Below are 27,071 nucleotides of genomic sequence, written 5' to 3'. Positions count from 1 at the left end.
TCCACCCGGGTCCTCTGCCCCTCTCTCTCTGCCCAGAGCTCCTGCATCAGCTTCTCCTACTGGAAGGAGACTGTGTCCATCCTGTTGAACCCAGACCGCCAGTCGCCCTCTGCCCTTGTCAGCTACATTGAGGAGCCCTACATGGACATAGACAGGGACTTCACCGAGGAGTGACCTTGGGCCAGGCCTCGGGAGGCTGCTGGGCCAGGGCCCGTGCGGGTGAGCGTGGGGATGTGTGCCACACGCCGTGCCCTGGCTGCATCCCCTCTCCCCCCTGCCTCCCCGCTACTCTGCCTGCCCCAAGTCTTCAGGTACAGGCTTGGTGGGAAGGAGCATCTAGAAGCCCCTGGCCCTTGGGTCGGAGGGCCCCAGGTCATTGGGGGAACCTCGGTTCCCTCAAGCTCCCCATGATAAGGACAGGGACAGGATGCCCACCCTTCCTTCAGAACCCTGGGGCCCTGGCCCACCCAGAGGTAAAGGAACTTTTAAAAATAGCTCTGTCTGAGCTTTTGCCCAGTCTCTTGGCTGTCAGTCCTGGGGTGGGGAGGGAGGTACGGGCACCCTCCTCCAATCTGTGAGCCAAGCTTGCTCGGGCCTTTGGACCCAGGCAAAGGCTTCTGAGCCCCCTGGGCAGGGGTGGGGGCTGCAGAGGACGCCGCCTTCCCCCACACCTGCCCCTCTGTCCCTCCCTCCCTTGTTTTCCTTTAGTTCTTCTGGTTCTGTTTGCTCACTGGCCGCTGTGTTCATCCCAGGGGGGCTCCCCTAGAAGTGGGGGCCTTTTTCTTCCATCCCTTGGGGCACAGGGTACCTGTGCCCTTCCTAGGGGCAGCGTCTCCTGCCTGAGCCCGCACACATAGGAGCCTGGCTAGGAGCACACCCTCGGCCCCTCCTTGTGTTGCCAATTTATTAACAACAAATAAAACGATTAAGTGGAGACTATTAAAGAACTTTATTTTAAATGACTGATGTGGACCTGACTTTTGTCCAGGGACCGTGTGTTCCTTTCTTCTCCTGAACCTCAGAGGAGGAGAAGGCCCCAGCTAGGGCTGCAGACTGGCATTTACTCAGGGTCCAGCAGGGCATGGGGCAGACTGGGAAGAAGAGGCAGCAGGAGAGGGTGCGGGCAGGCAGCGTCTTCAGAGCCCAGAGACTCTGGCGTCACTCCTTGTGCTGGGGAGAAAGGAGTGGCTGAGTGAGCACCACCACGCGCCCCCACCCCAGGCAGAGGGCAGGGGGTGCCCCGTGCAGCCCCTCACCTTGGGCCCTAGGGCATCCCGGGTCCGTGCCCGCAGCTTGTTCGCCTGGGTTTCTGCCATGTCTGCCCGCTCCTCTGCGTCGTCCAGCTCATGCTGGGCCTTGCGGTACTTGGCCAGGTTGGTACTGGCCTGCTGTTCCTGGGGGCACAGGTAGGCCTGGTCACCCTTTGGTAACTGGGAGAGGGGATCAGTCCCGTCTAACCCGTCCCCAGAGAGGGCTGGCTTCTGGCCCTCAGCTGCTCCACCACTCCGTGCTCCCCTCCTCCCCCATGACCAGTAGGTGGGAAGCCAGGAGGTAGGGGGCAGCACTGCTTCCAGAGGTCCGCAGAAGGGGAAAGCACATGGGGTCCTCTTGGAGACGGAGTTAAGTCCTGTCTATAGCCCAAGCTGAGAAGAAATTGTCCTTCTTCCCCCAGGGACGGTGGGGTCCCTGCCCACACACAAAACCAACACAGACACACAAAGCCAACCCTTGGGAGCCTGGGCGGCTGCTGCCCTCTGGCTGCACTGAGCGGGAGTTCCCAGCTGAAGGGACCCGGGGGGGCCGACTCCTGTGCGCTCACCGCCTCCTCGAACTGGCGTTTGTAGCTCTTGACCTTGCTCTGCAGCTTGTCCACCAGGTCCTGCATGCGAGCCAGGTTCTTCCTGTCCTCCTCAGCCTGGGCAGGCAAAAGCAACTCAGGTCTTGGCCAGACCTGGCCAGCTCCAGGGTCCCCCCCCACCCCAAGGCAGACCTGGTCACCCACCTGGTATGCGAGCTCCTTGACCCGGCGCTCGTGTTTCCGCACCCCTTTGAGGGCCTCGGCGTGCTTCTTCTGCTCTGCATCCAGCTCGGCTTCCAGCTCCCGCACCTGCAAGCAGATCCAGGGATGGGCCTGCTGCCCGGAGCCTGCCATCGGGCTGGCCCGCCCTGCCAGGGAAAGGACTGGAAGGGCCGCACGAACCTTGGCCTCCAGCTTCTGCACCTGCTTCTTCCCGCCACGGAGGGCAGCTTGCTCGGCCTCCTCAAGCCGGGCCTGGAGCTCCCGCACCGTCTGCTCCAGCGTCTTCTTCATCCTTTCCAGGTGTGCACTCGTGTCCTGCTCCTTTTTCAGCTCCTCAGCCATCATGGCCGCCTGTCGGTGGAATGGGGTACGGGGGGAGGGCATGGTCAGCAGGCGAAAGTCCTTTGGAGCTCCGATCCGGGCCTCCCATGGCCCCAGCCCAGCCTCACATCAGTGATGGCCTTTTTGGCCTTCTCCTCGGCTTCCCGCCTCTCCTGGGCAGCCTCCTCCACCTCCCCGCTCAGCTGGGTCAGATCCACTTCTAGCTTCTTCTTCTGGTTCAGGAGGCCTGTGTTCTGAGGAAGGAGAAGCAGAGCCTCAGGGTGGGGGGCCTGCTGGCTGGCGCCCTAAGCCTCCCTGGGCCCCTCCTGTCCCCACCTGTGAGTGTAGGAGATTAAGACGCTCGGTGGCCTCGAGCAGCTCCTGCTCCGCCAGTCGCCGGCTGCGCTCGCCCTGCTCCAGCGCGGCCCGCAGCTCCTCCAGCTCCGCGGCCAGCAGCGCAGCCCGCCGCTCCAGAGCCTGCGCCTGCTCTCGGAGCTCTGCCGCCAGCCGCTGCTCCTCGTCTCTCCCCGCCTGCTCCTCCTTGAGCTGGGCCTGCAGCAGCCGCGTGGCTGCCTGCGCCTCCATGGCCTGGCGGGTGGCATGGCCCAGCTGCAGCTCGAGGTCGTTGAGGTCACCCTCCATCTTCTTCTTGAGCCGCAGCGCCTCGTTGCGGGCCCTTGTCTCTGCATCCAGGGAGGCCTGCAGGGACTCCACGGCCCGCTGGTGGTTCCGCCTGTGGGAAGAGGGGAGGAGAGGCACAGGAGAAGGGGGTGGGCGCGGGCACTGGACCTGCTCTTGCGCCCAAGGAATGCCGCACACACAAACCCATTGTGGGAACAAATGAATCGTCCCTCCCGGGTTTCAAGCCCCTTGCGACTGCCTGTTATCCCTCAGAGCAAGTTCATGGGCAAAACCAAGGCTCCAGACAGATGGGGCTGAATCCTGGCTCTACCTGCACCTTGTAGCCCTGAGCAAGTCTTTTAGTCTCTGAAGTTCACCTCTAGACTGGGGACGATGGTCCTGACCTTGACAGAGCTCTAGGGCAGGGGTAAGCCTGGCAAACTCTGCCTGCCTTTCTCCTGCCCGCAGGTGGCCAAGACTGGAGGGATGGCAGCCTCCAGAGGAGTGGATGGGAGGTGGCACGCAGGTTGGGTGGGCAGGAATGACTTTAGGCCCCCTACCTCAAGTTAGTGCATTCCTCATCCTTCTCAGCCAGTTTCCGGTCCACCTCCGCCTTGACCTGGGACAGCTCCAGCTGGATCCTCAGAGTCTTGGTCTCCTCCAGCTCCAGGGCTCCCTGGAGCGCAGAGCAGGCAGTATGGGCACAGGGGCCACAAGCGTGTTACCGGAGAACAGAGGCCCAGGAGCAGGGCGGTGCCCACCCCGGCCCTGTGGTCAGCCCCTGACCTCAGCCTCCTCCAGTGCGGCCTGGAGCTCACTCTTCTCCCCTTCCAGAGCCTTTTTGGCTTTCTCCAGTTCCTGGATGCTCTTCCCGCTAAGGCTGACCTGGTCTGTGAGGTCACTGATCTCCTCTGCAGAGGAAACAGGACACTGAAGGGCCGCCCCCATGCCTTCTGCTCTAACCCAGGTCATTTCATTCACTTGTAACTCCAGGGGGACCCCACCAGGGTACCCTCAATGACTCCAAGGGGCTCCTGCTGACCCCACGGCACTTCTCTGACCCCGGGGTGGAGCATACCCTGCAGGTTCTTGTTCTCCCGCTTAAGCGTCTCCAGGGCCTCGAGCGCCTCCTCGTGGCTGTGTCGCAGCCGGAAGAGCTCAGTGCCCAGGCTGCGGGCCTCCCTCTGGGCAGCTTCCAGCTCCCGCTGCATCTCCTCCTCCTGCCGCCGCCGCTCCTCCAGCGCCCGCTCCAAATGCCGCTGCTTCTTGTCCAGCGCGGCCGCCGCTGAGGTGGCCCGTTCCAGCTCTAGGGTCACGTCCTCTGACTCCGTCTGCAGTCGCAGCTTGGCCTTCTCCAGGGAGGAGCACTTGGCGTGAGCAGCCTCCACTCCCTCCTCTGCTTCCTGCAGCCGCAGGGCCAGCTTCTTTCTAGGCAATGGAAGCAGACAGAGGGAGGCCGGCTTAACAGTGCCCCGTCTCCCCTCGCCCCCTGATGGCTCAGAGGCTCGGACACCACCTCTACACGGTGACGGCCCGGTGAGTAAGGTACTCACTTGGCCTCCTCCAACTCCTCGGTCCTCTGGATGGCATCTGCCTCGTACTTGCTCCTCCACTGGGCCACCTCAGCATTGGCCTTGGACAGCAGCCGCTGCAGCTCGGCCTGGGCCTCTACTTCCTCCTCATGCTGCTCCCGCAAGAGGTCACAGTCGTGCCGCAAAGCCTGTACGGCATGAGCCAGCGCACTCTTGGCCTGCAGGGACCGCAGGAACTTCAGCACGGGACTGGGCCGGCGGCCCCAGGGCCTACCCAGCCCACTCTGGGGTGGCCAGCGGCCAGACCACCTTGCTCTCCTCCTCCAGCTGCCTCCGCAGTTCCTCCAGGCTCTGGGTGGCCGAGGCCTTGCCCCGGCTCAGCTGGCTAATCAGAGACTCCTTCTCCTCAAGCAGGCGGCTCAGCTCCCCTGCAGGCCAAGGGGTGAGCCAGCAGGTCAGGCAGGCCCTCGAGGCGTGGCACCAAGGCCCCTGGGTGGCCCAGCTGAGCCCCTGGCCTCACCGCTCTCAGTCTGCAGCCTCCCACGCTGAGTGCTCGCATCTGCCAGCTGCCGCTGCAGCTCCTCCACCTTGATCTTGGCCTCACTCAGCTGATCCTCATAGGTGCGGCAAAGCTTCTCTGCGCTGGTCTAGGTTCAGGGTCAGGAGTCAGAACAAGTTTGTCAATCACAAAGCAGTGGCTGGGGCTGCCAGCCAGAGGCTGGGACACTGGGGTTGTGAACTAAAAGGCTAGATGTGGGCTCAGGAAACAAAGGGAAAGCAGAGCCCCAAGTTCAACGTCAAGAGATTCTACTGCTGGACTGTTTTTTAAAAGATAGGTGTCAGAAGTGAGAGGGCCAGGGTGAGGTTAGGATACTAGAGCCCGAAGTCAGCTGCAGACTGGTCAGAGGTCAGCTGTCAGGACTGGTGGTACAAAGGTCAAGGGCCAAGGTTGGATGCTGGGGTTCAGGAGAGGAACAGTCAGGATAGAGATCAGAGACCAAGATGTTAAAATTAGATGCTGGGTCAAAAATGACCTAGTCAGGGCACAGAGTTTAGTAGGAGTCAAGGTTTGAGGTCAGGACAGGTGTGGGGTTGGGGCTGAATGACAGGTGAATAGGTCAGGGGTCAGGTTCAGGTACAGGGTCAGGCCTAGAGATGGGTGTGGGATCCGAGCTCAGGGGGGTTAGTAAGGGGGCAGACACCTTGCTGCGGGCCAGAGTCTCCACATTGGCGCCCAGATCATCCACCTCCATGCGCAGCTCGCTCTTCTCCTTTTCCAGCTTCTGCCGCACGCGCTGCAGACTGTCCACCTGCTCGCCCAGCTCGGCAGCGCTCTCGGCCTGCTTGCGGCGCAGGGCAGCCACGGTGGCCTCATGCCGCAGTGCCGCCTCCTCCAGTTCCCGCCGCAGCCGGCCCAGCTCGGCCTCGCGCTTGCGGCACCCCTCCCGCTGCCCCGCCGATGCCCCGCCGGCCTCCTCCAGCCGCTCGCTCAGCTCCTCCAGCTCCCGGGCCGCCTCTGCCCGCTGCTTCTCCACGCGGGCCCGGGCCGCCCGCTCCGCCTCCAGCTCCTCTTCTAGCTCCTCTGCCCGAGCCTGGGGACAGGCACACAGCAGCTGGCACCTCCTCTGAGCACTCTAGTCCTGGCCCTACCCACACCCCACCCCGTGCCCCACACACCTGCAGTTCCTTGATCTTCTTCTGTAGCTGTGCCCCGAGGAGCTGCTCATCCTCTACCCGCAGGTTCAGCTGACTCAGCTCCGAGTCCTTCCTGGGGGTGGTGTGGAGCGTGAGCCAGGCCAGGGCTGGACTGCCACTGACCAGCCTGGAGGTGCCCCGCCCTCCAGTCTCCCAGCTCCCTGCCCGAGGCACCCAGCCCTAAGGGACCGCCCCCACCCCATGGTCCCTCTCTACCCCCACCCCAGCCCTGACCCTGGCCTGGGCCCTTGATCCAAGGAAGGCAGGACACTCTGCCTGCACCCTAGCGACCCCCATCTCAGTCCTCCACGCTCAACTTCTGCAGCGATGCCGCCTGCTGGCCAGGGGCTCAGGTCAGCTGCCCACCGCATGCCTACTTCTTGAGCTTCTCCTCCAGCTGCTGCTTGTCCTGGGCGGCGTCCGTCACTGACTCCTGCGTCAGCTTGAGGTCACCCTCGAGCTTGCGCCTCGCCCGCTCTGTGTCCATGCGCAGCTTCTTCTCTTGCTCCAGGGAGCACTCCAACTGGGGGGTGGGGGGAGCAGGTTCAGCTGCCAGGCCCAGCTGCCACGCCCCCGACCCCCGCTGGCCTCTGCTGGAGCCAGGACTCACATCTTCCACTTGCTGCTCCAGCCGGAGCTTGGCCTTGGCCAGAGCGCTCACACGGTCCTCCTCGGCCTGCAGGTCGCCCAGGGCCTGCTGGTGGGCCTCCTGCAACGCCTTCTTCTCCTTGGTGAGTCGGGCCACCGACTCGTCCAGGGCTGCCATCTCTTCCGTCAGGTTCTTCACCTGTGCCAGTGGTGGGGTCACCATGAGGACGCCCCCCCACACTCTGGTCCGAGAAGCCACCCTCCAGGTCACAATGACCGGCTCTTCCAGCTAGGGGGCCTTGGTCAAGTCAGTCCACTCAGCCTCAGTTCTCAGTAGACGCCAGTTTCCTTCACTGTAACAGGGGGTCCGGGTGATCCTGGCTCCCTCGCGCCCCGCCGTGAGCACCCAGGCAGGCACCCGACCCCGCGCCTGCCTCCCTCCCTGTGTAAAAGTGTCCACGCTCCCGCTCCCACGAACTGTGTGGGGCTGAGGGAGGGCCTAATGGCAGAAGGCACGCAGTGGCAGGCGGGGCACGCAGAGCTGGGCAATGGGCCTCCTGCCCTCGAGAGGCCACGGTCCTGGGCGGATGCCTGGTGCTAGCAGCTGCTGAGCGCCTAGGCCCCGCGCTGAGTGCCCGCAGGAGCTACTCACGCTGACTCCTCAACCACCCAACCAGGTAAATGCTGTTCTTGACCCCATTTGACAGATGAGCAAACTGAAGCCCACAGAGAGGAGGGGACCCGCCCTCGGCCACCCAGCAGGGGTGTCCTAGAGCCCGGAGGGAGAGCAGCAGCTGCCTGGCCCCACGGCCGGCCGGGCCCACACCTTGTTCTCCGTGGCTTGCTTCTCCTTCTCGGCCTTGGCCAACGTCAGCTCCAGGTCATCAATGTCCTTTTTGAGCTCTGTGCACTCGTCTTCCAGCTTGCGCCGGCGGGCGGCCAGGTCGGCGTTCACCTCCTCCTCGTCCTCCAGCCTCTCGCTCAGCTCCTTCACCTTCGCCTCGAGCTGCACCTTGGACTTGATCAGCAGGTGGCAGCGCTCCTCCGCGTCCGCCAAGTTTTCTTGCTCCTGGAGAGGGACGTGGGGAATGGGGCAGAGCCAGGGCCGGCTAAATCAGCCAAGGGAGACCAGGCTAGGCCCTGAAGAAACTTCTCATGTCCACGCTAAGTCCTGACCCCCATGCCCAGCTGGGCTCTGGGGACCAGGAATGCTCCTAAACCACCTGCTCGGGGCCCTGAAGGGGCTCAGGTGTGATGGGGCTCAGGAAGAGAGGCAGGAGCTGAAGCAGAAACATCCAGAGGGGAGCATCAGACAGGCAGGGGGCAACCCAGAGTGACACCCGAACAGGCTCGAGGAGAGAAGTTCCAGGCTGAGGCCTTCTGGGAGGACGGGCAGCAGTGCCCCGGCTCGGCTGGGCTCCTCTCTCCCACCTCGCCGGCTCCTCACCACCTGGCTGCCTGACAGTCTCGGCACCAGCAGGTGAGTCTGGTGACCACACCCTGTCCTCCCACCAACGTGTCACCAGAGCTACCATGGGGGCTGGTGCACAGGGGACACTCAGTGTTCGGGGAAGGAACGAATGCCTCTTTGGACTTGGAAAGATTCCAGACCCTTGATCCCTGCCCTCTGGCTATTACTGTTACTTGCCACCTGGGGTCCCAGGGGAAGGGAGCAGAGATGTGTCTCCAGGAGGGCAAAGGAGGGTGGGCTGGGGAGATGGGGCTCAACTGCGGGTTTAGCAGGAAGCCCAGGCAGCGGGAGGTGGGAGCATCGGGACGTGTGGACAGACGGACTCGGAGGGTGGGGAAGCCAAGCACGGACATGAGCCCACAGGCCTCCTGTCACGGCACATCTGGGACTGGGAAGAAAGATCCAGATCCTGAGCACCTGGGGCACACCAGGTCCACCCTGGCCCAGAGGGAGGGAGCATGGTGGGGTGGTGTTTCCTCAAAGCAGTCTGTTTTCTGGGGTGCCGGGGGTTGGGGGGCACGGGTCACCAAGAGAAACCCCCCTTCCCTTCCCCCACTCACTGCCTGCAGCTGCAGGGCCAGGTCATTCTTCTCCTGGGTGACACTGACGTGGGTCTCCTCCAGCTCCTGGCGCTTGGCCTCGGCAGCAGCCAGAGCCCCGCGGAGCCCCCGCAGCTCGGCCCGCAGGGCGGCCAGCTCCTCCTCGGCCTGTGCTGAGCGCAGCAGCGGCTTCATCTTGAAGAAGAGCTTCATCCAGGACCAGTTCTTGACAGCGTTGAAGGCACGGATATTCCACTGGATGGTGAACAAGGCGTCCCTGGATGGGGGGAGGGAAGCCACAGGGGGCCGGGAGGCTCAGTGCTGCCCTCGCAGTGACAGCCCGGATGGTCTGGGGCCCTGGGCGAGGCTCGGCACTACACGCTCTCAGGGTGATCTCCCTTCACCTTCCCGGCAGCCCTGTAGGTTGGTCTGATGCCTCTGCTTTCTAGGTGAGCTGGACAAAGAGGTCCAGGGACCAACGGGGCTGCCTCCAGGGCAGGGGTTCACAAGCCCTAACTACCCCGGCGGCCCTTGCAAGTGTCCTGAAGACACTAGGAGTGGATCCTGCTATACTCTGGGCTCTGGGGTCGGACTACACAGGGCTCTCACTCCACGTTAGTCGCCCTGCCCCCCTGCCGACCAGCTGTGATGGGGTCTCTGCCTCATATGGTGGCCCTCCTGGGGCTGGAGATCATCACAGCACCCACCTCAGGGGACTGTCACACACCTTAACCAAGATTATGCAAATAAAGCCTCTGCCTGGGGCTGGCACTTCTAGAGTGTTGAAAAACACCAGTTGTCATTATTACCTGTCTGGGCCACACTCCCGGTAGCCTGCAGCGCAGGGAAAGGTGCTCTTACCCCAATTTTTGAGGTGAAGAAATGGAGATGGACAGTTGAGGAGCACAACACAGAACCTGCCCCTCAGAGCCACCCAACTAGCCCCAGGGGCCAACTAAGCTGACCCATGCGACATACTGGCACGCACCACGGAGAGCCTGAAGGTCCCACCCCCTCCCCAGCCAGCTCTTACCCACCTCCCCCCCACCCCCGCACACCTGCCGCCCAGCAGGCGCTGGTACTCCAGGCGCATGAGGCGGCCCCGACTCCGGGCCTGCAGCAGCGTCAGAACCTTGGCCAGACGCTGGTCACGAAGCTCCTCCAGGACCCCGAGAAGCCCAGCTTTGAAGAACACCTGGGGGAAGGGGGAGGCACCAGGTGGAACCCCAAGCGCCTGCGTGTTGTCCATCCCCTGTGACCACCCTGCATCCTGGGTGCCCCGACCTTGGTGTGACCAAACTGGTACTGCGTGTGGTCAATGTCCAGGGAGCCCAGGAGCTTCTCTGTGGCCTTCCTGCTGTCCATGAAGGTGTCGTCTGGGATGGCACTGGGGTTCAGGATACGGTACCTGGGGGAGCAAGGAAGAGCTGGTGAGGAGGGGGCGGGGCAGGGGAGGGAGGGACAATCATCGCTGGGCCAGTGAGGAGGCTGCAGACTGCCCCACCGAACCAGCTGGTGGGCAGCGTGGCGGCCCAGGGGCCTTGAGCATGTGCTGCTTAAAAAGCTTGGGCTGTGTTTAAATGCATTTTTTCATTACATTTGTTAAGAAACTGTATTTACAATGGGCGTGCAGCACTTTCATAATATTTTAACTTATAATTTTTTATAATTCTTTTTTTTTTTTTTTTTAGAAGGCAAAAAATAGGGGCTCCTGGGTGGCTCAGTCGGTTAAGCGTCTGCCTTCAGCTCAGGTCATGATCCCAGTGTCCTGGGATAGAGCCCCGCAATGGGCTCCCTGCTCGGCAGGAAGCCTGCTTCTCCCTTTCCCATTCCTCCTGCTTGTGTTCCCTCTCTGTGTCTCTTTCTGTCAAATACATAAAAATTTAAAAATTTTTTAAAATAGAAGGCAAAAAAATGCAACAAAGGTGATATGGTATAGTGTATCAAAGCTGAAGGAACATTTGAGGGAGAGGATTCTAGAGCAAGGGTTCACGGTGGCTGTGGCCATGCTGTGAAGGCCAGAGAACCATGAAAGCTCCCTCCCAAGGACACTGAGGAACAAAGCGCGTCTCACTAGGCTATGGGATATTTTGCAGCACTAACAAAATGAGTGACGCCACACGTCATTATACACCTGAACCCACACGGTGTCCCAACACCATGCGCAAACCCCGATGTGAACATCCACTGTGACAGAGGTCCCACTCCGGTGATCGTGGGGGAGGCTGTGCATGTGGGGGGCACAGGTATATGGGAAATCTCGGTACCTTCCCCTCCACGTTGCTGTGAATCTAAAGTTGCTCTTAAAAAAATCTTAATTAAAAGAAAAGAGAAGTCATGGCGCAGACTTTCTGTCTAAGGACTAACAAACTCACAAAATAAGGGTGGAGGATTGGGGGGCTGACAGTGTGCACACACGAGACAGCACGCATGTGAGCGTGCCCACAGTCTTCGTGTCAACACACGTGGGTATGTCGTGACCCTGGGGACTTCGGGACAGGGAGGGAACTATGCCCACCTAACGCCTAACAAACTCAAACTTTCAAAACCAAGGGGAACTAAGAGCGCTGACTGGCTTTACATAAAGTCTAGTCTCTGGGGACCCTCACTCAATCCCCAAATCCACACCCGGCTCTGCCGGACCCCCCTTCGACATTTCCCCTCAGGTATCTGCTGAAGATGTTTCAAGCTTGACTTGTTTAAAGTGGATCTCAATCCACTACCCTCCATCCCCCAAAATATCAAAAAACCCTGTCTTGGTCTCTCAGTAAACCACCAAGTCCCCGGTGGCGTGGCCCCAAACCTGGGATCCTCCTCCTCCTTATTCCCTATTCAACCCGCCAACACAGCCCACTGGCCACTGGCTGTGCCGCAAACACACAAGGCAAGCCTGCTGGCTACTCCCCCAGCCTGCTGCTGCCTCAGCCACCAGCACCTGCCCTGAGAGTTCTGCCCAACCCCCTCCTCGGTCCCGGTGTCCCTGGTGTCCCCCTCAGTGCCTGGAATCTCAGTCCTCCGACCTTGATCCCTTTGGCTCTAAGTGTACGCCCTTCCCGTGCCCTCGGGCTGCTGCCTCCACCTGGAGGAGAGCTAAGGGGAAGGGAGCTGCGTAGGACCTGGGGGGGGGGGGGCGGGCAGCAGGGAGACACCCACCGCTGCCGGAAGTCCGCATAGAGCAGCCTGTTGGGGAAGCCCTGGCGACAGATCCGGATCCCCTCCAGAACCCCGTTGCAGCGCAGCTGGTGTAGTACCAAGAAGGCATCCATGACCCCTGGACGTGGTGGGGGTTCAAGGGAGAGGTTAGAAGTCAACGGACACATCTTCATGTCCCAGAGAAAGACCACCGGCCCGCAGAAGGGCTTTCTTCAGGACCATGTGGGCCCCAAGAAGAGGGAAGACCCAGCTTCTCAGGTCGGCCCTGTCCCCTCCCTCCAATGGTCCCACCCCACCAACCCAGCCCTGGGGAGACTACCTGGGGTCTTGTTCTCATTGGGGACAATGCAACGGACAAAGTGGGGCTGTGTGGCCCGCAGGTTGGTCATCAGCTTGTTGAGATTCTCCTGGCGGTGGGAGAGGGGAGAAGGCACAAGAGGGGCAAGAAGCAGAATTGGAAACCACAGCGGATCAGCCCGCTAAGGACTGGTGAGCCGGCATCTAAGCATGCCGCTGCACATCGGTCCTTTCACTCCGATCCTTATGACCCTCTTCCCTCTTCTGCTTGTCCCTGTCACTGTCACCGAAGCCTTCACACCCCGACCCCACCCAATCCCCTTCCCTCCCACAGACCCCGCGGCTCCCTGCCCAGGCAGCGTGGGGACGGGAAGCAGCACAGACTTGCTGTGATGTTCACGTGGAGAGGAGTTAAACATCACTGCAAGTCTTAACGGCTGCCCGCCCAGGGTGCAGGGGACCGAGCAGGGACCAGGGACGGGGGTGAATGCTGGCAGGGGAGGACCTGCACGGGGGGGGCCCACCCTGGGCCTCACCTTGTGCAGCTGGGACACCGTCTGGAAAGATGCTGCCTTCTTACGCTTCTCTTTCACCCCAGATTTGGGGGGCTCGGCTAGGAGAGACAGGGGGCCAGTCACTCTAGGGGACGCCACTCTGTGAGTACCCTACAGGATGAAGATCTTGGCCCTCTGTACTCACTGGAGCAGGAGCCTGCATAATTCTCATAGAGGGTAGCCAAGAGCTTGTTTTGCGACTTTTGGAAGATAGGGACCACCGTCTCATTCAGTGGGTCCTTGTTTTTCTCCAGCCAGCCCACGATGCTGTAAGGCACCTGGCAGAGAGCGGACAGGTGCTGAGCAAAGGCAGCGTTGGGTGAGGGACAGAGAGCCGAGAGAAGGGAGGAGGGCGGTCAAGCGTTGGGATTCCAGCAGGCACCTACCACGCCCGCATAGTGGACCACCTCAAAGTGGGCCTGGTATTTGCGCTTCTTGTCAGGCCGTGGCTGCTGGAAATTGGGTGACTTCCCCGCATGATTATCGTAGAGCTTAGCCCGGAAGCTGGCATCTGAGGCCTTGGGGAACATGCATTCCTCCTCCAGGATGGACAGGATGCCCAGTGGCTGCGGACAGGGAATAAGCTTGAAGGGCTGCCATCAGGCCAACCCATCCTGGCTGGGCCACATCCCCATATCCTAGAGCCCTTCCTTCTGGAAACCTTCCCAGATGCCCCAACCACCTATTGGGAGGGACAGAAACCACACAGGTGCCCAGGAGTCCCGTCTTCTAAAAGAGGAGTTGGTGGCTTGGCTGCCAGCCCCCTTGGGCACGAGTCACACTCTAGGCTGTCCTCTTCACTCACAGCTGCACAAACTCAAACTGCTGCCATTCACCTCCCGACGTCTGTGGTCTCCCCCTGACACCTGTGGTCTCTCTCTCTCTGTCGCGCACACACTCTCTCTCACACACACACAGCGCCATTTTAAAAAAAGCAGTTGGAATTTTGGCTTCCTCACTTACTAGCGGGGGGGAAGGGGGGGCATTGGGCCTCAATTTCCTAACCTGCAAAGTGGGGAATGAATATTTCAAGCAAAAACACCGCTGACCCCCTAAATGTGCCAAAGCAGGAGATCACAGAAACGCATAAAAACCACCTGCTGCACGAACTCTTGTGGGGTTTTCAACAACATTCAATGTTCAAAATGCATTTTCAGAGAAAAAGTAAAAGGAGAAATGAGTGCATGTCTATAAAAGAGAACGTGCGCCCAGGATAACGGGTTTGGAGGAGGCTTACCCAGGTGCCAGCTACAGGCTATACGAGGTAGAGGATTAGGGGGAAACATTCTCTTCCCTTTACTTCTGATCTTTCAAATTTTCTTTGATTTTTCTTTCTTCGGATCTTCGTACAATGGGAAAATAGGTGTAACCAATCCAATGAAGAAGTGAACAGACCCGGGGCACCAGGGCTCAGTGGGTTAAGCCTCTGCCTTTGGCTCAGGTCATGGTCTCAGGGTCCTGGGATGGAGCCTAACATGGGGCTCTCTGCTTAGCAGGGAGCCTGCTTCCTCCTCTCTCTCTGCCTGCCTCTCTGCCTACTTGTGATCTCTCTCTATCAAATAAATATATAAAATCTTAAAAAAAAAAAAAAAAAAAGTGAACAGACCCTACCCCCACCTGAACCCCGCAGGATTTCCTCGGGAACTGCAGAGCTGTGTGTGCCCACGGGACCATGGTCAGCGGTGCTGGGTGAACCCTCACACGTGTTCACCAACACACACTCACACTGCCTCCAGCAAACCTCACGGTGATGCACACTGCCATTCACGCATGCGCACGCACACACACACACACACACACACACACGGAGACACGTCACAGCCGCGCCCCCACACACAAGCTCACGTCACTGCGCAGACGCACACGTGTGCACGTGTAGGCTTGCCCACGCTCGCTCACCAGCCTGCACGCTTTTGTTCCCGCTCACTCCCCACACCCACACCCCCTTGCCCTGCGCCCCACCTTCTCAATGAGGTCAATGCAGGGCTGCAGGTCCAAGCCAAAGTCGATGAAGACCCAGTCGATGCCCTCACGCTTGTACTCCTCCTGCTCCAGCACGAACATGTGCTGGTTGAAGAACTGCTGCAGCTTCTCGTTGGTGAAGTTGATGCACAGCTGCTCGAAGCTGTTGAACTGCGGGGGGCGGCGCTGGGCTCAGTGGACAGGCATGGGGACCCGCAGAGGACCAGGGTGCATGCGACTTCACCCCCACCCACCCGGGGTGCCCCGCCCTGCAGGAAACAGAGCCCAGGGCCCCTGCGTGCACCTCAAAGATCTCGAAGCCCGCGATGTCCAGGACCCCAATGAAGAACTGCCGGGGCAGCTTGGTGTCCAGGGTCTGGTTGATCCGCGATACCAGCCAGCGGAACAGCCGGTCGTAGGTGGCCTTGGCCAGCGCCCCCACAGCAAACACCACCTGGACGTGTGCACAGCCTGGGCTGGGACCCGACAGGAAGGGGGTCCTGCCCCAGCCGTCCCCAGGGGTACCCTGGCCTGCGAGCCACTCACCTGCTCCACACTCTGGCCCTTGGTCACATACTCATTCCCTACACGCACTCGGGGGTGCAGAAGGCCCTTGAGGAGGTCCCCACTGCTGACCCCCATCAGGTAGGCAGCCTTGTCAGCACCTGGCAGGGCACACAGGTGTGTTAAGAAGGAGGCGGCCAAGAACATGGGCGCCTGGGTGCTCTACCAGCCTCTGCCTGGGGTTAGGAGAGGTGGAGTTCGGGCCAGGCAAACCGTATGGCTCGGGAGGGTGAGGGTCGGGACTTGAGAAGTCAGGGGTTACAACCAGGGCCAGGTAAAACTGAGGCCAAATGTTGTGGACAAGGGTTAGGGTTGATGGTCATGGATAAGACACAGGGATCAGGGTCAAGGCTGATGGCCAAGTCAGGATCCCTCACTCTCAGTGCCGTCAGCCTCGGCCTGCTCCTCCCGCTGTTTCTGCTTGAACTTCATGTTGCCAAAGTGCAGGAGGGCCCCCACGATCTTGTAGCAGGCGCACTTCTCATCCACGCTGAAGCCCAGGATGTCCATGGCGTGCTATAGCAGGGGACAGAAGGATCGGAGAAGGCCTGGGCCCACCAAGTGAAGGGCGCCAGGACTGCCCCGATCTCCACCCAGCCCCCCGCTCCACCCTCCACCCCAGACATACGTCAGTGGCCATGAGCTCTTCCCCATCATCCATATTGTCCACAGTGATGACCCCCTGGCTGCAGAAGTGGTAGTCGTAGGGGTTCATAGACAGAAGCAGCATATCTGGGGGGCCCGGGGAGGAGCATTGGGGGTTTGGTCGTGTTCACTCAGCTAGTCTCCTCCCCCATATCCCTGCATAAAAGGTCCTGGGGGCCACCCTGGCAGGAGACTCTGGGGCCCTCCCAGGACTTCTCTGTGGCTGAGTTTCTCACCCCCTCCCCCATGCCCATGGCTTTGCTTTCTTCATGGTTCTCTGAGGAATGAGTCCAGGCCTAGCTCCACATGGCGTGCTAGGACACTGGGAGGACCACACTCTGCCCTTTTGGGGTTTGTGAGAAAGGGAAGCTGGGCCGAGACGGAGCCACTGCTCCCCCCTTGGTGCTAGACAAAGCTTCTCCAGTCCCAGGATAGCAGAAGGGACAACCAGGGTGATGACACCCAAGGGCCCGTCTCCCAGTACGAGAAGGAGAGAACTCAACAATAACCAGAAGTCCCAGCCAAGGAGTTGGGGGGAGGGGAAGGCGGTCCCACGCTGCCTCGTGGGCTCTGACGCCCGCTCTATCCACCCCTGCCTCTCACCCTGTAGCTCTGGCTTCTTCCCAGAGAGGATCTGGTAGTAGACGTGGTAGCCTCGCTCCCCGGGCAGCTGGAAGATCACTCGCGACTTCTCCAGGAGATCTAGGAGAAAGAGGGGCACCGGCCTACCATCCCGTTTCTCCCTAGAATGGGACACCCCGGCAGAGCTGAGGGGGGCAGCGAGGAGGTGCCAGTGAGGGTCAAGGGTGAGTCGAGAGGCGCTGTGTCCACACACGAGCCTACAGATACTGAAGGGTGTCTGCGTGGGAATGTGCGTCTATAGGTCTGTGTGTCTGGCAGGGGTCGGGGGTGGGGGTTATCTATGTTTGTCTTTCATCTGTGCTTCGTCCCTTCATCCACAGACCACGCTCCTTCCCTTCAGAGCAGAGCTGGTGTGTCAGTGACGCACGGAGCTAAGCTCCCACGTGTCTGCAAAGGGGTCGGTCAAGGAGCAAATGACGCCGTTCCTTGCTCATCCTGTGCCTGAGGCTCATCCGTCGGGGTCTGGCCATGTGTCCCAAGGTGGGGAATGGTCAGTGCAGGGCCTTGCTGCAGCCAGGGACCTGGTGTCCAAGTAGCGGGGCGGGTCAGGTGGGAGGGGCAACAACCCCCTAAGAGGCGGGCGTGGAGGCTTCCAGGACAGGGACTCTGTGTGTACATGAGACTGGGGCAGGTCGAGGGTACAGGCCTGCCCTACTGGAGGTCAGAGAAAGAACTGAGGTGCGGTAAGGACCCAGTCACAAGGATCCTGACTGGCCCAGTGAAGAACTGGGTCTCTATCTTAAGGTAATGGAATCTGGAAAAGGATTTTAAGCAGAAATATGATGTGATCAGATCAGTATCTGAGACAGGATCACTCTGGCTGGATGATCAAGCAAGGAGTGGAGGCTGGGAGACCTTACAGAAGTGGGTGGAACGATCCAGGTGAGAGTGGGTAGGACTGGGCAGTGGCCAGGGGATGGAGAGAAGTGCCTGGAACAGGTGGGAGCCCCAGGACTTGAGGATGGCTGCTCAGTCTGAGCGGAAAGACCCAGGCCTCCGCCCCCTTCGCCACCCTCTCCCACCCTCCCTGAGACTCACAGCTGTCAATATCGGCGGATGCCAGCTTCCCAGAGGGGCCGAAGTGAATACGGATGAACTTGCCCTGCGGGCAGAGGGGCAGGCTCAGCCGGGACCCAGGCATCTGCCGGGCACTGGCTGCTGAAAGCTCCCACCACCTCCATCTCCCTGCTGCCAACCCCACCCCCTCCCCCGCCGTGGCCACTCACAAAGCGGGATGAGTTGTCATTCCGCAGGGTCTTGGCGTTGCCAAAAGCCTCCATGGCAGGGTTAGCCTCGATGATTTGATCCTCGAGGGTGCCCTGGTGACAGCAGTGTGAGGGGTCTGTCAGCCCCAGTGTCCCTGAATGGGAGACCGAGGGGCCCAACGGTGCTGGGGTTCGGCCCAAACTGGACAATCTCTTGGGTCGGGGGGGGGGAGTAAGAGGGATCCCTGGGGCCTCATTATCACTGCCTGCCCCACTGACCCTGGCCCTATACTTACCCCAGTCTTCGTGGCCGGAAATTGCTGCAGAGAGAAGACAACATGAGAAAGTATGCAGTCTCAGCGGGCTGGTGGGTGGGGGCGGCAGTGGTTAGCGGGACAGTGAACATTAGTCACCCCAGCATGTAACCCCCACGCCCCTCCCCAACCCTGTCAGCACCGTTAGAAGGAGAAATGCTAGAAAGTGGGAAGGAGCCTGGCCCCGGCCAGCGGCCAGAAGCAAGGGGCTGTGTCTCAGGGTCTCCTGCTTGCAGCCCTTCCCCTCCCCCAGCTCTGTTTCTAGTCTCTTTCATATCCCTTCATTTTCCACTCCAAGAAGCAGCCCCTGCCCCAAAAGCCCAAGGGCTTCCTGACTAAAATCTCCTCCCCTTCAGAGCCCAGCTCAAATGCCCCCTTCTCAGGAAGGATTCCCTGTGCTCTGAGGCTAGAGGAGCCCCCTTCTGGCTGGAACCTTCTCCCCCTCACCTCCCTCCCGGTAAGAGCTCTCCTCACACTTCTCCTTTGTCCTGGGATGAGCTGCTGCATCCCCATCACGCAATTAATTGCCCGTAGATTATTAGACAAGATGGCCCTGGCAGGTGCATATTATGAGCCCTAAGTCGCAAAATGAGGAAACTAAGACTCAGAGCAGGAAAGTGACCTCCGGGCCACACAGTTAAGTGAGGGACAGGGCAGGAACTGAGCCCAGGCGTCCCCTCTCCCATGACACCACAGCCACCGCACCTCTCATCTAGAGGGACCAGCTGAATTGAGGGGATCTTCCTCCCTTCCTCTCCCAGCCTCAATCTTGTCTTCTGCCCATGTCCCCTTCTTTCCGTTCCCCACCCTGGCTCCCTGCAGTCTGGGAAGAAAGGGAGAGGAAGGAAGGGGTGGGTTCTGGAATGCCAGGTGCCAGGCGGCCAAGGGACTCTGGCTATTCACTCACCTCCAGGGAGCCCAAGACTTAAAAATCCCCCCGCCCCCGCCAAAGACACTGCTGGGGGAACCAAGGCTGGAGGCAAGTGGCAAGAACCCCTCCTTCCGAGCTCCGTCCCCCACACTCACATTGGGGCCTTTTGAACAGGGCTCTCTATGGCAGATGTAGTCAAATTGGGGGCCAAGGGAAGGGGATTGATAAAGCTTTTAAAGTTCCAGCATCCATGGACCCTCTGAGCCAGCCTTTCTTCCCACAAACTCCCTTGCCTGACAGCCCCACACACCACCTTGCAGAGCTCATGTCTCCCCCCCCCCACCCAGCTGCACCCCTGCCAGCTCTGGCCTCTTCCTGCCCTCCCTTCCGTTACTGGACCAAGCCCCGACTTTCTGCAGCATCCTCAGAGACACTGTCGGGTAGGGGGGGTTCAAAAACGGGGGTGGGGAAGGGAAGGAGCAAAGAGCACCAAAAAGTCAACAGCAAAAACAAAACACCAAAAACAACCACCACCACACCAAAAAAAATAAAAATAAAAATAAAAAACAAAAGTGAAAGGAAAAACAACAAAAACAAAAGCAAGAAAATCAAATGGGGGGAAAAAGGAAAAGGTAAAAAGAAAAACAACTTTAAATGGGGGAAAAAAAAAAAAACGGAAAAGAAAAAGAAGAAAGAAAAATGCCCCAGAATAAAGCAAGGCTTAACAGGACCAGGAGTGGGTGCTGAGTAGGAGGTGGCCTTGGGCTTCTGGAAAGAAAAGGCAGCCCGTTTTGGGGGTGGAGGAGCACACACAAAGCTCTGAACAGCTGGCCCTGGAGGCATGAATGAATGTTATACCCGGAAAACAAAAATAAAACATTGGTCCCCCATTATTTCAGAAATTTCAAAAATCCATACAGAAATCACAGGGTGAGAAACCACCCCCTGACCCTGGCTGTTGGGTCTGCCAAGTGGCCCTGGCTCTGGTTAGGCTCCATCAGCCTGCTTTTTGGTTGACAGCAGGTAACTGTCTTTGGTGCACGAAAACCAAGAAAACCACCACCTCGGAGTTAAAAGCTGCCTATTTGGTAAACTTTCAAAAATAAGAAGGGAAGGGAAAATTACATAAAAAGTTTAGGAACAGCTGTGGTCCTGCCCCTCTGTGTTACAGGTGGGGCCACTGAGGCACGCCCAGAATTGGGTCCCACGGTGTAGAAGAGGCGGTCACAGCCTCTCTCTTGGTCAAGCCTTGCTCAGGCCAGAGTCTGCCACCGGGGTGGGAGGCTCAGGCAGGGCTGGAGGCTCTGGGGGATCAACTTTCTAAAAAGGAATTAAAGAAAAAAAAAAAAAGAAAGAAAGAAAAAGAAAAGAGAAACAGTGAGAAGCAGTGGAGAGAGTGGGGAGCAGCGCCCGTGTGGGCGAGTCTTACGGCCTTCTTGCCCGGCCCGTCTCCCAGGGCAGCGACGATGGCAAAGTACTGAATGACCCGCTTGGTGTTAACCGTCTTACCGGCCCCCGACTCTCCGCTTAGACGACACAAACATGAGTCACCAAAGCCCATCTGGCCACTCAAATTCCCCTCACCCCCCCCCAACACCCCACCCCACAATCAGGGCCACGTTCTACTTCTCCCCACCCAGCTCCCAACTCAGGACCCCCCACTCAAGACCCTCCAGGGACAGATCAACCCTCGGAGGTGCTAAGGGTTTATAAAGCAAGTCAGGGCAGAACACCTGTGTGAGATGAGAACACACTTGATGATGCCACTGTCTACTGAGCCCTAACGTCGGTGCCAGACACTGGGCCAAGAGCTTTACCTGCACTGGCTCGTTGACACCTTAGAAACCCCGTAAAGCAGGCATCATCACAGCCCCTATTTTATGGGTAAGGAAATAGGACTCAGGGAAGTTATGTAAATGTCTGTGCTGTGTGCCAGGGCTGACTCCTTATAGCTCTGCATAGTAGGTAGGTAGGATTGTTCAGTTTTACTGATGGGACTCAGGGGCCCAAGGGTACCAGCACAAAATGGATGTGTGAGAACTTGAACCCAGATCCTTCTGGTTTTACAGGTCTTGCTTTTAACCACCAGACTGCATGCACACACACTCACACACAATGTTCATACTGGCTTGGCATGAACTTGGCATGTACGAATTCTACCACTTTCTCATAGGTGCAAATGAAAAATCAAAATAAGATTCAGAGGTAAGGAGACTGTAAGGAGAAAAGGGAAAGTCATCTCCCTCCCATCGAGTCAGAGCCATAATTTTTCAAAATTTTCGAAAGATCAAGGGGGGCAGGAGCAATTCCAGGTCCTGGTGGGGAGGGAGTATCAGGGCTGGTGATCACTCCAGTGCTTGGGGATCCCTTCCCTGTCCACTACCCCATAATGCATCTGCCCAGAAAGGGGACAGAGAATATGCTCTAATTTAGCTTGGATACCAGCTCCAGGTGGTAGAGGGCCTGCCCTAAGTGCTTTGGAAATCAACCCTGGGAAATGATTTTAGTTCCACTCCCCTCTTGCCAGGTTGCCAGCACTTCCCACCACACCCCCAGAGCCCCACACTCACGTGATCAGCATGGACTGGTTCTCTCGGTCTGGAGGAAAGGGTAGGAGATAGAGAAGTTAGCCAAGGTAGGGAACCAGTCACAGGTGCAACACTGTATATCCATGGCCCTGGGGCAGGCCCTCCACCACCCAGGGCCAAAAAGGGAAGGACCAAGTGGGATCATCCAGACTGTGACCAGCTCCCACTTGGAAAGACAGAATGCTATGCTGGGAGTGTCCAGCAGCATCAAAAGGGAAGCAGTACACGTGGAGGGGAAGGGGTCCTTTACAGGGGCCTCCCTGGATTGGGGGTAGAGGTCTTGGGTGAGGGAAAGGAGTCCAAGCGGCTCTTACTGCGCAGCATGTCATTGTAGGCGTTATCTGCCACTGCATATATGTGGGGTGGGGCCTCCGAGCGGCGCTTTCCCTTGTAAGCAGCCACTACGGAGGCCGTGTACACCGGGAGCCATTTGTAGGGGTTGATGGTGACACAGAAGAGGCCCGAGTACGTCTGAGGAGAGAATGTAAGGTGGGTTATTGAAGGCCAAGTTCCTACCCTCCGGCCCCAGCCCTCAAGAAACCTTCCCTGGCCCCAGCAACATGCCCCAAGCGGCTGTCCGTGCCCGCCCCAGCCCTCACTCCGGCCCGCAGCCCGAGGCCCCACCTCCACATTGCCACGCCAAGCCTCTAGCTCCAGCTCCGCCCCTGCACTCCAGGAGCCGATCCCCCTTTGGCCCCGCCCCCGCCTGGAGCCCCGCCTCCCCAGGGCCATGACATCACCCTGTCCCACCCTTAGCTCCGCCCCTTCCCCCGTGGCCCTGTCCCCACAGCGCACGGGCTCTTCCCCTAGCCCCGCCCCTACCTCTGTGGCCCCACCCCCGCCGCCCGCAGCCGCGACCATGGCTCACGTAGATCATCCAGCGAGCATAACGCTGGCGCAGGTTGTGCAGCACTGCCGCCTCGTTGAGGTGCGTCATCATGGCCATGTCCTCCAACAAGTCGAAGCGGGGCGGGTTCATGGGCTGCAGCTCTGCTTCGCGCACCATCAGCACCTGTCCGGGCGGCCATATCGTGGGAGGCCTTAACACAGGGTGGGGTGGCAGACCGGCAGGAGCCGACTAACCTCAACCTCTTACCCCTGTGCAACCCCCCACCTCCTTTCATTAAGTTTGCTAGCTCCAGCTAGTAAGGTGCTGCACCCCAGGAGACAGAGAAGCTAATCCCAAAAGAGGGGAGCCAAACCTTTTGGTCTTTGGTCTCCACATTGACTCTGCCCCCAGTAGCCTCCGACTTGATCTCGGCCTCCACATAGGCATCCTGTTCATCCGGTACCCAGACCCTCTTCTTCCCTGGTTGGGGGGGAGAACATTGGGGCTTGAGAAGGCTGAGGCACATCTGGGGCTGGGGGCCCAGCTGCAGTTCCCAAGCCATGTCAATAGAGCTATGCCCCTCCCATGATCCCCTCTGCCAGGATGCAGGGAATAGACAGAGAAGATCCTTCCACGCCCAGGATCCTGGAAGGGTAGAGCAGGGAGAGTCTACCGGGATTTCTTCAGAGGGCTTCCCTGACTGAGTTAACAGTCCCTTACCACCCACTTGGGTTCAGATTCCGGTTTTTGCCTTATCTACCCTGCGACCTTGGGAAAATCCCTTTCTCCTGGGTCTGTTGCCTCCAAGGCAAAATATTATGGGCATCTCCTGAGGTCCCATATGGAGCAGCCCTCAACATCGGGAACATAATTCTAGGTTCTTCCTCCCCCGTTTTGCTGAAAACTCAAACCCACTTCTTCTAATTCCGTGTCTTACCTGGCCAGCTGGTCCCCAAGCTTCAGGGAACCCCTATGTCACGGTGGGTTAAAGGCATGGACTGAGATTGCAGACAGCCGGATTCTGTTCCCTGTCCTGCTACTTCTAGCCAAGTGCCTTAGTCAGGACCAGCTACATAACTTGCAGGCCCTGGTGTTAAAATGCAGGTCCTTTGTTGAAAAAATTATTACGAATTTCAAGATGGTGATTCCAGAGTGTTAAATCAAGCAGGAGGCCCTTCAGCAGCAGAGCTTGCACGCCCATGAAGCTGGCTTTGGCCCTGGTCCCCACCCCTCCCCAGGTTGTTGAGATGATGCATGGGAAGTCATCCACTCAGCCTGACACAAAATAAGCACTTGGTACACATTGCCTATTGTTATTATTGTCCTATGAGCAAACCAAGTCATAAATAGTAGTCTTTATTCCTGTCTTTGGCTCTATAGAAAGCACTAAAAATAACTCAGGTTAAAAAAGCACAGGTTTTATGGACACCAGCCTACATCCATAACAGTTGCTCTCATCTTGGAGGCCTCGGGCTCCAGCCACAGCCTGCTGCTCCGGAAGACAGGGAATACGGTCCCATTTTACAGAGGAGCAAACCGAGGCTTGCTCACAAACATGCGTAATGTACACAGGGTCTCTGAGAACGTAGCCTTAGGACCCTGGACTCTGAGGCAAAGGGCCAGGGCTAAAGCGGTCATGCCAGAGTGCTCCTTCAGCCCTGAGCTAAGTGCCACCACCCCTCCCCACTCCCGTTCTGAGTTCGTAAGGGCTACACTGTGGCTGTGCTCTCCTGCCTTCACTTACCATCCCATGGGACAGTGTGCACCTTCATCAGGTCCTGGTAGTTCTGGCGGAGGTACCGGGCAGACTCCCCAAGTTCACTGACATCCATCATGGTGGTGGCACGGAGAGGTAGAGGACGAGGGACTAAAAATTTTGGAGGTTCAAGGCAGTCCAAGGCATCAGGCACTGGAAGATGGCAGCAACGGAGGAACTAAGGGCCCCGGGGCCCCAAACTGGGACATGATTCAAAACCCAAAAGGCCTAATACTCAGCGATTCCCTGGGGGTCCCCATCTCAGCCTCCCTGGTGAGCCCCCAACACACACACACACATACTCAAACACCAGAGCATCCTTCCCGCAGATACAGAGACTCTTGCCCACCCATGGGGACCCTCAGCCCTTGGTTCCAACTTCAGCCCTGATCACCCACCTCAGCACTACGGTGAGGGCTGGGAGCTGCGCCACCCCCTTTTATTGCCACCGTCAAGGTCAGCGGAGGAGAGCTATGTCAGCAATCTCCACGTGTTACAGCCCCCCCAGCCTGGCCACAGGACACAAAAGGCAAATTCCCTTTTATCTCTACCAGCACAGCCCCTGGGCTATTTTTACCTCCCATTGTCATGGGATCACAAAGGCAGAGAGAGACACTCAGTATTACTAAGTGATAGGGAGGCTGGGATTCAGAGACCAAAGGGGCAGGGACAAAGCCAGGAGACATCTGAGAGAACCGAGGAGCTCCAAGAGAGAAACTGAGTCACAGGGAGTCTGATCCACCCAGAAAAAGACTCATACCCCCAGAAACAGAGAGCAAGGAGACTCAGAGAGGAAACCACAGAATGCCTTTTGGGGCCATTTGGCACAACCCTCTTGAAACATCCAGAGAAACTGAGGCCCAGAGAAAAGAAATCACAGGCAAGTCTCACAGATATGCCACAGCAGAGACCTGAACAAAAAGAGAAGCAGAGAGAGTGAGACATCCCTCTCCAATATGGGATGTGGTGTCTTTCTTCCCCACCTCTACCCCATCTCCCTGGGGTCCCCTAGGGAAATCATACATGAAGAAAACTAGACCAGGGACCACAGGCATGAAAGAGTAATTTGGCTGAAGAGAAAGCAAAATGAGGAAATCAGAACACTTAGGAGATATTCACGATTCCCAGGACACCAAGTTCTCACTCTCGGCCCCCTCCTGCACCCCACTCTCAACAAGGGTTGAGCACACTGGCGTTCAGTCTGTTTTAGATGGGCTTCGGGATACACCAGGCCACTTCCAGGCTCTCCTGTCCATCACCCCATTCAGGACCTGGTGACACCACAGAATTTCAGAGTCAGAGAATCAAAGGATCCTGGAACCTGAGACAGTGGACATGTAGAAGCACACAGGTGCAGAGCCAGGAGTCCAACCAGATGTCAGGCTGAGCTCCCACAGAGAAATCCTCCATACCAACTGGCCACCGATTCCAAATACATGGACATATCTATACTCTATAAAATATATAGAAAATGGGGCACCTGGATGGCTCAGTGGGTTAAAGCCTCTGCCTTGGGCTCAGGTCATGATCCCAGGGTCCTGGGATTGAGCCCTGCATCGGGCTCTCTGCTTAGCGGGGAGCCTGCATCCTCCTCTCTCTCTCTGCCTGCCTCTCTGCCTATTTGTGATCTCTGTCTGTCAAATAAATAAATAAAATCTTAAAAAAATAAATAAAATATATAGAAATAATTTCAAGGATACATTTTCCACCGTATGTAGTTCAAAGCTGGTGAAACTAATGCAGGATGACAAAAGTGGAAGAGGGGTCCTTTGGGGGACAGTAATGAAGGAATAAGGCACGAGAGAAGCCTCTGGAATGCAGGAAACACTAAAGACTGATAACAGAAGTGGGGGGGTGGTACACAGGTATGTTCACCCTGTGAAACTAAAAGAGCTGTGCATGGAAGATGTACGTATTTTATTGCTTGTGTGTTATAGACAAAGTATGTTTAAAATGCATGGCCAGATTTGGCAGTATCTGTTAAAATTACAAACGCCCAGACCCTTTCTGGAACATATCCTACAGAGATTCCATGATATGAAATGATACAGGTCTCCTTTGGGTGATGTTTAGACTGTTTCCCAGTCTTTGTGCCAACCAAAGGGCAAGAGCTTGGTCTATGTCCCCCAGTACCTTACGGAGCATCTGCCCATAGAAGAAAGTCAGTAAATCTTTGCTGAATGAGTGTAAGAACTGAACTTGATGGACAGTTTAAGATTATAGGGTTTTACTCTCATGGGGTCAGAGACAAAGGGGCTATGCTTGAGCAATTTATAGGAAGCTCAGGAGGTGGGGAAACCCTATGTGCTGTTCGGAGATGCTCAGACAGAAAGTTTCTTTTCTCGGGCCCCAGCAATCGAATTAGCCTGGAGAATCAGAACCTCTAATGAGCCTAGCTTATACCAAATACGATGTGGGTCTGAATTCTAGAATTACCTGCTCGGTGTATACACCTGGGGCTGAGAAACCATCCAGAAGAAATGGGTCTGGCATTGCCCTGTAGGTTTGCTTCTACTGCTCGGGGCCCGCCATCCTGCTGAGATGACGCAGACAAAAATGATAAAGCACTGAGGAGATCCAGAATGCACCCGAGAGAGGCACCAACTGCCACGATCTGCAAGGACATAAATATGCAACTGAACTTCTGTACATGAAGAGCTGTCTGGGAGCAGAGGGAGCCTGTGTGGTTTGTGGTGGACTCAAAGCAGGCCCACGGGGTGGTTATAAGGGAGCGGCTGGGATACACACACAGAAAGGGGCTCTCGCATCCTTAGAGCCAGTCAGCAATGGAGGAGGCTGCCGAGAAGAAAATGAGCCTGCCGACAGCAGTGAGGAACCATGCACAGGGGGCACAGGGCTTGCAGCTTTAGACTGGGTAACCTCAGCTGCTCTGACTTTAGGACC

General features: G+C 58.0%; 2 protein-coding genes across 5 annotated transcripts in view; one reads left to right on the top strand and one right to left on the bottom strand.

Annotated features, from left to right (window-relative positions):
* LOC101671791 (transient receptor potential cation channel subfamily C member 4 associated protein) overlaps positions 1 to 959 on the top strand; it is a 66,774-nt gene extending 65,815 nt beyond the window's left edge. Inside the window, exon 19 of the mRNA XM_004746569.3 lies at positions 37 to 959. Within this exon, the coding sequence (XP_004746626.2) occupies positions 37 to 174 (138 nt within the window). The 3' untranslated portion in view covers positions 175 to 959. The remainder of the gene's footprint in view (positions 1 to 36) is intronic.
* Positions 931 to 26,722, bottom strand: MYH7B (myosin heavy chain 7B). Of its 4 annotated transcripts, XM_013053365.2 has the most exons (42): positions 26,604 to 26,722; positions 24,156 to 24,320; positions 22,785 to 22,891; positions 22,451 to 22,594; positions 21,897 to 22,053; positions 21,565 to 21,592; positions 20,424 to 20,520; positions 18,106 to 18,129; positions 17,831 to 17,923; positions 17,643 to 17,706; positions 16,566 to 16,664; positions 15,946 to 16,049; positions 15,695 to 15,833; positions 15,300 to 15,418; positions 15,058 to 15,207; positions 14,754 to 14,924; positions 13,178 to 13,357; positions 12,937 to 13,069; positions 12,774 to 12,850; positions 12,260 to 12,347; positions 11,941 to 12,058; positions 10,072 to 10,195; positions 9,846 to 9,982; positions 8,809 to 9,064; positions 7,604 to 7,846; positions 6,800 to 6,976; positions 6,567 to 6,712; positions 6,172 to 6,262; positions 5,697 to 6,086; positions 5,015 to 5,141; positions 4,804 to 4,922; positions 4,516 to 4,712; positions 4,041 to 4,390; positions 3,749 to 3,873; positions 3,523 to 3,638; positions 2,678 to 3,074; positions 2,470 to 2,595; positions 2,201 to 2,371; positions 2,003 to 2,107; positions 1,820 to 1,915; positions 1,257 to 1,394; positions 931 to 1,170 (listed from the first exon to the last, which is right to left on the bottom strand). In XM_013053365.2, exons 2-42 carry the CDS (start codon positions 24,244 to 24,246, stop codon positions 1,159 to 1,161), a joined length of 5,826 nt encoding a protein of 1,941 aa, XP_012908819.1. In that variant the 5' UTR covers positions 24,247 to 24,320; positions 26,604 to 26,722; the 3' UTR covers positions 931 to 1,158. The 4 variants fall into 4 exon arrangements, with proteins under 4 accessions (XP_012908819.1, XP_012908820.1, XP_044940049.1 ...); XM_013053366.2 differs by lacking the exons at positions 22,451 to 22,594; positions 22,785 to 22,891; positions 24,156 to 24,320; positions 26,604 to 26,722 and adding an exon at positions 22,207 to 22,329; XM_045084114.1 differs by lacking the exons at positions 20,424 to 20,520; positions 22,451 to 22,594; positions 22,785 to 22,891; positions 24,156 to 24,320; positions 26,604 to 26,722 and having other exon boundaries at positions 21,897 to 22,199.
* Between the last annotated feature and the right edge of the window lie 349 nt (positions 26,723 to 27,071).

This window comes from Mustela putorius, unplaced genomic scaffold (genome assembly GCF_011764305.1).
Source record: "Mustela putorius furo isolate JIRA1106 unplaced genomic scaffold, ASM1176430v1.1 tig00000743_pilon_pilon_pilon, whole genome shotgun sequence".
Taxonomy (NCBI): Eukaryota; Metazoa; Chordata; class Mammalia; order Carnivora; family Mustelidae; genus Mustela; species Mustela putorius.
This window is presented reverse-complemented; position numbering and strand designations above follow the sequence as displayed.

Coding starts and splice junctions, on each gene's coding strand:
- MYH7B (XM_013053365.2), bottom strand. CDS start 24,246: ATGATGGATGTCAGTGAACTTGGGGAGTCTGCCCGGTACCTCCGCCAG. Junction 22,892..24,155: donor GCACACTGTCCCATGGGATG/GTAAGTGAAGGC, acceptor CCCCCCAACCAG/GGAAGAAGAGGGTCTGGGTA. Junction 13,358..14,753: donor GCATTGACCTCATTGAGAAG/GTGGGGCGCAGG, acceptor CCCTGTCCGCAG/CCACTGGGCATCCTGTCCAT.